This window comes from Stegastes partitus, unplaced genomic scaffold (genome assembly GCF_000690725.1).
Source record: "Stegastes partitus isolate 25-593 unplaced genomic scaffold, Stegastes_partitus-1.0.2 Scaffold451, whole genome shotgun sequence".
Lineage (NCBI taxonomy): Eukaryota > Metazoa > Chordata > Actinopteri > Pomacentridae > Stegastes > Stegastes partitus.
In genome coordinates, this window is record NW_007578182.1 from 439,706 (window position 1) to 450,278 (window position 10,573).

At 41.2% G+C, this 10,573-nt stretch overlaps 1 protein-coding gene across 1 annotated transcript in view; it reads left to right on the forward strand.

The window, feature by feature from the left end:
- Positions 1 to 6,167: 6,167 nt before the first annotated feature.
- The window catches only part of LOC103360565 (5'-nucleotidase-like), a 15,749-nt gene continuing 11,343 nt past the window's right edge, over positions 6,168 to 10,573 (forward strand). Inside the window, exons 1-2 of the mRNA XM_008286357.1 lie at positions 6,168 to 6,663; positions 8,482 to 8,492. Of these exons, the coding sequence (XP_008284579.1) occupies positions 6,307 to 6,663; positions 8,482 to 8,492 (368 nt within the window). The 5' untranslated portion in view covers positions 6,168 to 6,306. The remainder of the gene's footprint in view (positions 6,664 to 8,481; positions 8,493 to 10,573) is intronic.

A 10,573-nucleotide genomic window follows, 5' to 3' on the forward strand; every position in this document is an offset into this window, starting at 1 on the left:
CTAGGCTAAAGGCTAACATCTCCAGACCAGCAGGACCGTCCTCCTGCTCTCCAATGTCCGCGCCCGCCACAACAAGCTGGACGAGCTACGTATGCTGAGAGAAACCCACAGAGAGTGGAGGGACTGCTGTGTGTTTGCTTTAACAGAAACATGGCTCCATGACAACATCCCAGATGGACATACAGCTGGAGGGGATGCAGACAGACAGACAGCTAGCTCTGGGCAGCATCTGCAGCTTCACCATCGTCACACCATCGTTGTGTCTTTATGTCCCTGAAGACCTACCAGGACCTGAAGCGGTTTCGCCATGTTCGACGTGATGGCGGCACACATGGACGCAGCGCCCCCTTCAGGAGGCAACGAGAGTGAACGTTTAGTGTCTTATCCCAGATGTAGATTCCGCAAAACTTATATGATCCTGAAGATACGCTCTCTCATCTTGCCCGTGCTACTGTCTATGTACAACAAAATGACAATAAACCTGATTTGATTTGATTAAAAGCTGTAAGCAGCCCAAACTCTGCTTCAGTTCACTCCAACAGAAGAAGAGATTCATCTCCAAACAGACACATTTGTGTTGATTCCAGTAGAAGCTGCTGGAGCCTCGCAGATTTTCAGAACATCTTTCCAATCATCCAACACAAAGGGACGAACATTGAGGAGGATTCAACTAAAGATGCATTTTCACTTGGAACCTCTAGTTCTAGGGATGAATGTCTGGAAACTTTTCCTTTGGGTATTTATTATCTACTGTCGTCTAAAATGAAGATTAGGAAAGTTGCTCAGCTGCTCATTGAAAAGTGCTTCCTGTTTTGTCTCCTACTGTTTGTATACAGCAACACAAAACTTTTAACAAGTCTTAAGGTAGGCCTTGTTACTGCAGATCAATGCCTCAAATTACTGCAGCCCAGACTTTGTCGTCGGTGCATTCGTCATCCCTTCTGTAGCTCCACGTCACTGTGTTGAAGCACAGAGAATAGTCATGAAATAAACTTGTTTGCTTTTGCAGATTTGTAAAAAGCTGAACCTTCAGACCCTCTGAGCAGGAACTTCTTGTTGACCCTGAGGAACCTGAGTTTCTTAAAAGGTTTCAGCACAGGCCTTTCATCAGAGTGTTTAAATTCAAGTCTGGATAAAAACAGTTAGTCACCCTGAAAAGGCTGAAATGTCCTTAAAGAAGATTATACAAGTTGGCAGCGACTGTTGTTGAGCTGCACCGGATTGGCTGTTAAAATGGTAAAACACCAAAGACTCGACCCTGAAGCCAAGTGATGACTGAAGAAGGCGTCACCTCGTGCTGAACAAAGAAGCTCAAAATACTGACTTATAAGATAGTTCTGGCTAAACTGGGTACGTCTCTTTGTGCTTGTCAAAAAAAAAAGAAAAACTTTTGCAATAATGGATTCTCTCATAGTGACAAAGACCTGATTGTCTCATTAGAGTGAAATAATCTGAAGCTGTCAGGAAAGTTAGAAAACACACTGAGGACTCTGAAACTCTGTAAGCTGCAGGAAACAGTCAGCATCAGGGTGTTCTAAAGATTATTTCTTGTGATTTTGTGTCTATTTGTGCAAAGAAATTTCTAATTTATTCCTCTTTTAATTCTCATTTTCTTTCGCAGCGCTCTCTTTCAGCACCACAACTTTACTGGCATGAAGGTAAAAATGAAAAAGGCTCTGTACATGTCCTGCTCTCCTGGAATACAGACATGGTTATTAGAACAGCTTTAAAACATGCATTAATGTATGCACAGTTAGCAAAAATGTTGAAGTAATTTCAATGAAAATTCAAGAACCGCATCTTTTTGAATCAAAATATGAATGCATTACAATGACAGCAGTTTTTATTTTTTTAATTATCTTAGGTTTTTATATAATCCACATGGTTTTTAAAGGGCGTCTGGTTCAACAGCTTTGTGTCCCTGATGACGTTTTAATCCTCAGTGAACACAGACCTTGAAGAAACAAACAAGTTTAACAACAGATTTCTTCGGCATTTAAACCACAGACAGTCTCCTCCCAACCACGACTTCTTGTGTTGCCCACTCGCTCTGGTGCTTGAACACCCTTTTCAGAAAGGTTCACATAAATGTGTCCCTGAAACAAACTCACACTTAAACCCACATATCCACGGGTCTAAAGGACAGACTCAGTGAAGCCTTTGCTCAGGTGAAGAGTCTGGAGTTAGACATGATTGGATGCTTCATGTTAAAGCTGCATTGTCCAGTTCACACCATCTAAAGTGTGTCTTTGTGAAACTTGTCTTGTAACCTCATAATCGTGACCAAAGCAAATGTTTGCAGTTTGAAATGTTCAGGAGGCTCATAGGCAGTAGTACATTAATGTCTCCAGTGTTTAGGTTGTGTGTGTTTGGTATAATATTTTCCCTGCTTGGACTGTAATTAACGAGGAGAACCAGGCAGGGCACAGTACAGGCGGAAATTCAGACCCGAGAGGATGAAAGGCGGATGTCAAAAGCAGCCTAACAAGGTTCCCAAGGCGTCTGGACAAGATGGGATCTGCCCAAGTGCAAGAAGTCATGGTCAGAACTGTGGAGATTACAGCCCTATCGCATTTCCTTCCTCTTGTGGTCTGTTTACGACGTCCTTCCTTCGCAATTTCACCTGCATGCTTGGGGGCTGAGAAAGGAGAAAGATGAGAAATGAGAAAGGTGGTGCCACGACAAAGTCTCTTCTGTGTCTTGCCGAGACATTGGAGCGGGAGAGGTGCAAAAAGAAACCAGTTTGCACAACCATTAAAAAAAACAAGAAAACACTTTCCTTCATTAGGGAGGGTTCCAAGCCCTCCACCAACAAGAAAAGTAAAACAGGCCTGCCACAAACTGCATATTCCAGGGAGATGTTGGGAGAAGGCAGAAGTTCTCAGAGGTGGTGCTCACAACCCTCCGACCAGACACTGTGCTGTTGTCAAACAAAGGCCAGAAGATGATCCTGGTCGAGCTGACGGTCACATAGGAGGATGGTTGTGATAAGGCCCACGAGAGGAAGGCCAGCCCTTGGTTCAAGACTGCAGGGACAAGGGCTGGAGATAGACTGTAGAGCAGGGGTGTCCAATCCTGGTCCTTGAGAGCCACAGTCCTGCATGTTCTAGATGTTTCCCTCTTCCAACACACCTGATTCAAAGGATCATGATCGTTATCAGGCTTCTGCAGAGCTTGATGATGAGCTGATCAAGAGGGAAACATCTAAAACATGCAGGACTGTGGCTCTCGAGGACCAGGATTGGAGACCCCTGCTGTAGAGGCTTCCCCGCCAAGTCTGCATGGCAGATGCTGTCAGCACTTGGCCTTGATGGGAGAAGCAAAAAGCAAGCTGCTCGCAGGATGGGGAAGGAGGCTTAACGAGCTTCCTGTTGGCTGTGGACCAAAAGAGAGGAGGAAAGCTGCAAGCCAGGGGCAGGCCGGCAGTGATTTAGCTTTTCACTGCCGGCCCGCTGACTGGAGACTGTTGTGGTCGAGGGCTGAAACACTCCATGTAAGTTGGACACCATCTGACGATATCCCTTCCTGGCCAGTGGTAACAGTTACCAATACAGGTAATAAACAATGCACTCAGAAGTGTATGTCGCAGGTTTGTGGATGATTCATGTTGTTGCTTTAAGATAATGAGTTGTTTTTTAATTTGATAATCAATAATGAAAGTGATTATGTTAATGTGAATAAACTTTATAGGGAAAGGCTCATTAGTAAGCTCACAGGTTATCAGTTGTTTACATGTATACAATAGGACATTTACAACCCAAGTGTTTCTGAAGGTTGAACAGTTAGAGTTATTTTCTACTCCACTTTGGCACTCTGTTACAGGACAGACCAAAAACAATCATCATTATGGGTTTTTTCATCTGTTTGCCACTTCTCACATTTTGACCTGAGATCTGGAGGTATCAGGATGATGATGCTGAGGTCGTGAAGAACATTTACATTCCTGCCTTCATCCTTCAGGCCCTTAGTGAAACAAGCGTTGACGCAGATGATGCTCGAGTACGTATACTTCCTTCACAGCTTTCGATCCTATTTGATACACCTCCTGACCATCGCAAATCCGCTTTGGTTACATTCTCGTAAAATATATCCAAACATCACTCTGTCTGATCTGATTTACACATAGACTGTATAAAAGATGGACGTAACTAACGTGACGTCACCCGTTGGTTTCTGCACTGAGAAAATGAAGCCAGGGTTTTGCTACTTCCTGGTTGACATCTTGGATTTTTGGAGCCAGTGAGGCAAAAATCGTTGGAGGAGTGCGGAGCCATAGGAGCAGCGATTGGTCAGATGGATTGAGAGGCGGGCCCTCTCTGCCCGCCCACATTTACCACCTTCTGCTCGCTTCATCTGTATGGTCGCTGCCGACTGTCAATCAAGCCAGCCATGCCCCTTGCCCTGCAAAATGTTGACGATTTTTTAAAAATTCAGCATTAATTTATTTTCAGATTGGCCACCTGATCTCTGGATTTGACTATGAAAACTAATAAGAAAAAAATCCTAAACTGTAGGAATGCGGTATTTAGTGATCTGTGATCACTTCTTTTCCAATTCATTTCTATGGGAGCCAGGGCTTTTTGGAGCCAGGATAGTGATATTGCCGGTTTTTGACACTTCCGGGTTGGTTTCATTTTTCAGGGCTGGTTGCTACGTCCATCTTTTATACAGTCTATGGATTTACAGTGAGATGGAAAACATGCTGTTCTGAGGGACAGTATCACCCATTGATATAGTTTCCATATTCATCACAGCTGCAGGACTGGACATGGACACAGTTTCTCTTGTTACAAACCTTTATTAAACCCGTTGATGGCTCGTAAAACTGAAGTAGAACAATCTGCATTCTTAAAAGTTGTGAAAAGATATAAACATCGAAATTTATAAACTTTGATAATGTTGTAATATTTATTCTTGTCTTTGCAGACACCAGATTAGCGCAGACCTCCGTACTGACGCCAGTCTGTCTGCTTTCATTCAGGTCTTAGTTCCACTTCAGTGTCACAGTACAGCTTTAACTTTAAAATAAATCATTAGTCAGTTTGCAAATCTTTAATTTGGGGGAAATAAAATGGTGGAATCAGATCAGTACTTGATGACTGCACATAGCCAAACATGGGGTGTAAGAACTAGTGTGAGGAAAGGGGTGATTTGTTTTTTGGGTTTTTTTTTTTTTGCAGTATGTAAATGTAGAAGGGAAAAAGTCAGAACCACAAGTTGGAGGTGCATGAATACTGACAAACTGTGTTTAAAATTAAGACATGAATCTGGCTGTATTTGGTTATTTCTTCTTTATATCATCCACTTTGAGCTTTTGGTTTATTTGAGTTTTAAACCAAACTGAAAATGAAAAACCAATTAAAACAGACTATTTTCACATCTGTAACAGTCAATACCGACTACTGCAATACATTTGTGAAATTTAAATTTTAAAAAATAACTTTGAAAACTCCAAAGCTCTCAAAGAAAGAAAAAAACATCCACCACGTGCTGTGAGAATATTTTACTTAATGGATTTTTAAAACCTTTTTCTTAAAATGAAAGCTTGCTCATAGTGAATCCAGGAAATCGTTGGATTTGTTGGGTTTTTGTGTATGTTTGTAGTGTAATTCTAAATTAGTCATTATTAACACTGTAGGGTCTGGGCCTTATCATTTACTATAATCAGGTACAACTGTATTTTATATACTTTTATGAAAGTTTTAGTCCATAATGTTTAATTATTCAGGTACATTCACATCATAACTAAACACTGACTGGGTTTTCACTTCCATATTATATTTGTTGGTTGATTTATGAGGTCAGTCTTATTTTTTCTACACTTTGGCTGAACTGCAGTTGAATTTTATGTGCTGTATAAATAACGATGGCTTGACCTGACTTGACTTATTGAGTTCTGAATCCTAATCCTCTCGCCTTACAGCCTTTTGTGCGCTTTGATTTCCCTCAGCGGTGAGAAAGAGCCCTGGAGACATCCTCCACACGCACAGCCTCCGTCCAGCCTGTCTTGTTAGAGAGTGAAGTTGATAAATGTGTGAAAAAGTCAAAGGTAGGGGGAGACATCAGAGAGGAAAAGGCGTTTCATGACAACCACAGTCCTCCTCCTCTGTCTCCAGAAGGCGCCTCATGACGCGCTGCCTCCCTCTCCTCTGTGTCTTGTAGCTTCAGCGCAGCCTCCTTTAATTCATTAGGAGACATATATGGAGCAGAGAGGAGGAGAGGAGAGCAGACTACTTCGGGTCATGTAAAAAGGAACAGCTCCTATCCGCGCTTTCTTCCTCCAGTGTGTTTGCGCGCAGCGGAGCGATGGAAGCGGTGCGCCCCGAGCGGAGCGCTGCGCCTCGGCTCTGCTTCCTCCTGCTGCTGCTCCTGCTGGGTTCCTCCGTGTCCCCCTCCACGGCCTGGGACCTGGTTCTTCTCCACACCAACGACGTGCACGCCCGAGTGGAGGAGACCAGCGTGCACTCCGGGAAATGCAGCAAAGGCAGCGGGTGTTTCGCCGGCGTGGCCCGGAGAGCCACGATGATCCGGAAGATCCGCAAATCGGAGAGCAACGTGCTGCTGCTGGACGCCGGAGACCAGTTCCAGGGGACCGTGTGGTTCAATTACTACAAGGGAGCAGAGGCAGCGCATTTCATGAACACGCTGCAGTACGATGCCATGGTAGGAGCGCTTTGTTTCTCCTCTGGAAGATAACGCAGACATCCCATTGTTCTTCTGATGGACTTTATAACGTCAGTGGGGATTTGTATTAATGTTGCAGTAATGATGTCTCTTGGAACACAAGTGACATTGTTAGTGGTCAGAAGTATTCAGATCCTTTACTTGAGTAGAAGTGGCTCGATTTACAAATAGTCCATCACATTGCAGTTTATCCATCACATGTACATCACTGTACAAAGCAATGAAAGGCACCAGCTAGTTAAATGCATGTTTGCGAGAAATAATAATAATAAAAAAGAAACTATTTAGATAAACTATTAAAGCAGCACAACCACTGTTGATGGGTTGTGTTGACCTAATAATGTTGGAAACTGTCAACTTCCTACTGAGTGTGATTTCAACTCAGATTTCTGTCTTACTTGATTTAAAGCTGAATTTAAGTTGAGATAACTTAATTACATTGACTTGATAACTTTTTTTTCGCTTTAAGTTCAAGATTTTAACCCTGTCCTATCACGCCTGGACAATTACAGATGGTTAAGGCTGGTAGATTAAAATCATTTGAATTGTAGAGGACAAACTAATTGTCCCAACTCAACTTAGTTAATTGAACATAAATTTATTAGAAGTTGTTATAACTTAGATAGATAGATAGATAGATAGATAGATAGATAGATAGATAGATAGATAGATAGCCTTTATCGTCTGTCCCAAATAGTGACAAGGCTCCAACAATAAAAATACAACACATGTAAAAACACACTTAAGACACAAGCTCACAAAGAAACATTTAAACAAAATAGCAGCCGATAAAATGTACTGTTCAGTGTCTTATTTCATTTTGTTCAGGGTGGTTATTGCAGTGGGAATAAAGGGTTTTTTCTAGATGTTTTTGCGGGCCAGTGGGACTTTGTAATGTCTGCCTGATGGAAGTAGCTGGAAGGAATGATGAAGGGGCTGAGAGGGGTCCCCTGTGATCAGGGAGGCCTTCCTGATCACAGAGCGGTTACACAGTTCAGAGACATGAGTTTGTGGTGAACCAATGATTTTGCTGTTCTGACTAACAATACGGGAGAGTTGTGTGTTTAGTGGAGAGGGAGCTGTACCAGGATGAAATGTTGAAGTGAGGATGGATTGGATGACTGAGGTGTAACCCAGGGTTCAAATGCCTCTGCTGACATGAAAAGTCCTCAGTTTCTTCAGCAGGTGAACCTGCTGTTGTGCGGGATGTCGATCTCTGTTCCCACAGATTTAAAAACTTCAACCTGCTCGACAGACTGACCCCGGATACTGAGGGGTTTAAAAAGGGGTGTCAGAGATTTGCCTCTGCCCCCACAGCACAACTCCTTAGTTTTTGAGATGTTAAGCACCAGAGAGTTTTTTATTTAAAAACTCGGGCAAAGTTGTTGACTGCCTCAAAAGATTGGTGTAAATGTTGTGCTATTGTCATTGTTGAGCTCAACATTATACGTAATTTATTTTATAATGTCACATGTTAAGATTGGAGTCATTTTATGTCTTTCCTGGTAGTTTAATCTGGAACAACTGGTTGCATGTAATAAACTAACTGAGTAACTTTACATATGAAACAACTGCAGTGGAATCAAAGTGTTAAGTAGCAGAAATAGAAATAACCAAGTATTGAACAAGTACTTTATTTCTGTTTATTTCTAAGCGTTTCTAAATAATAATACTCTCATTACAATATGTTTAAAATGCTAATAAGAGCCCGCACTGTGTTGGCGATAAGGATAATCGTCTACTCTTGGATTAACGATGTTCCTACTCAAAGCATTCGTGTATTTTTCTGCCTTTAAGGGTCACAGGCAGTGATTGGTTCATTCATCATCCAACAGTTTTGATCTGATAATTACCAACAAGAAAAACAAGGACTTTATTAAAATGCTGCAGTGATGATAAATAATGACGATCGATCAAGTCCTTACATTTACGTGTTTATGCAGACGGTGAAGGAGCCCAGTCATCATGGTGGTTTTTAATGGGGACACTACAAACGTTGCTAAAACCATCACGGCCTCTCACTGTAAGGCTGAACTTGATTTATTGGCTTGGGTCTAAAGGCCTCAGTTGGTTTTAATTAGCTTAATTGCAGCATCGTTGTGATGGATCAGCTGTCTGCTCGCTGCGCCTTTTAATCTTTGAGCCAGAATCACAGGGACGAGCCGACGTCTCACTTTGAACCTTGATGGAGAGCAAACTGTTTTCTGCTCAGGAGTTCAAATTGAGATGTTTTAAATTCTGAAAGTGTAAAAAGTGACTCGTGTATGAAGGCCGGGAGAGTTTAATGATCTGCAGCTTCAGAAAAAATAGAATATGTTGGATAAACCCTTAAAAAAAAAAAAGAAAAAAAGGCTCAACATAAACGAAAGTGAATTAAATCCATCTATTTGAAAACATGCACCATAAAGAAATGCACTGTAATATACAACACAATAAGTTGCAGTATTTATTTATAGCATAGAAAATATATTTATATAGTTATCAGTTTAGTGTAAGAATTTTATGCATTGTTTTTGTTTTTGTTTATGTTTTTTATCAAAGTGCTGCAAGTGCTAAACTGTAGAACAGAGTAACTAAAACATACTAAAAAATAATGAAGCCACCAGAAGAAAACAGAATATATAAATAGTGTAAAGAATCAGCACAGGTTCAACATTTAGAAAAGGTTTTCAAATAGAAGTGAAGTTTTAAAAGAGCAGCTTGTCAAGTTCGTTAGAAAAGCACAGTCAGCTTTTGATCTAAATTAGGTTGGTGTAAAGACAATGACATTTGTCCAAAGGAGAAGGAAGGAACGACTTTATCCATATCTGCAAATGTTAACAGTTAAACGCAGACCTGATTGTGCCACTGTGAATATGGTGTTCTTGTCATAAAGACTAAGGGGAACATAAAGTTGTGTATCATCAGCATAGATATGAACATATTAAACCAGTGGCTGAAAAATATCAGAATCATTCTGTCTTTATGTTAGTTTGTGGATCAACATCTCTGATGTGCAACAAATCTCACTTCCAGCTTTATTCATCAGCTTTTAGTGCCCCCTAGAAGATGTATTTAAAGGTCCCTTTCAAACAAATTTTTAAAATGTTTAAAAGTACTCTGCCTGGAATCATAGTTTGCCTCTGACATGGTTTTTCCACCAAGAATAAATAAAGCTGCAAAACTTTTGCATCGAAAGAAAAAGTTTGTTTCTGAGGTTTAACTGCTGGACGTAGGATGTCTCTCTTCATAGTGTTGGTGATCTGAAAGCTTAAGGTTTCTGCATCATATGTGTGAACGTTATACTGGGCTACAGGTGGCTGTAAACTAGTTTAAATTCCCATTATAAATCCTGTTCATACACGAAGTGGAGTGGAACTTTCAAACTGATACCCTGACCAAATGGTGCTCAGAATGTCCTCATCCTGTTGTGTGGCCTGGTTTTATCACATAACAGCACAAATGTTAAAGTTCTGCCAGTTTCTTGACAAACCCATTGATGGAGGAAGTGTTCAATTTGCATCCAGAGTAAGTTAACTCAGGTGGAAATGATCCTGAAAGAAAAGGCTGTTATGTGAAGAACAAACAGGAATGTAGGAGTGAAAGGACATAAAACTGGACAAGCAAAGATTTCTCAAAAACATCAACGTTTATCTGGGACAAATAAAACAATTTAAGAAGAAATGAGTCCCGTGGCCACAGCTCATAAACCTTCCTTTGTAATTCAACTTGAGATGAGGTGTCACCATAACTCTGTTTAATGACACCCACAAAGGTTGGGAGCCACTTTAACAGACAGTAGATCAGCAGCTTTAGTATTTGCGTGACAGCCTTTTCAAACCAAATTAAAAGTTCAGTCTTTACACGTTGCTTTCTGACAAAAAGATCCAGGGACTTAGATTTCCAAAGA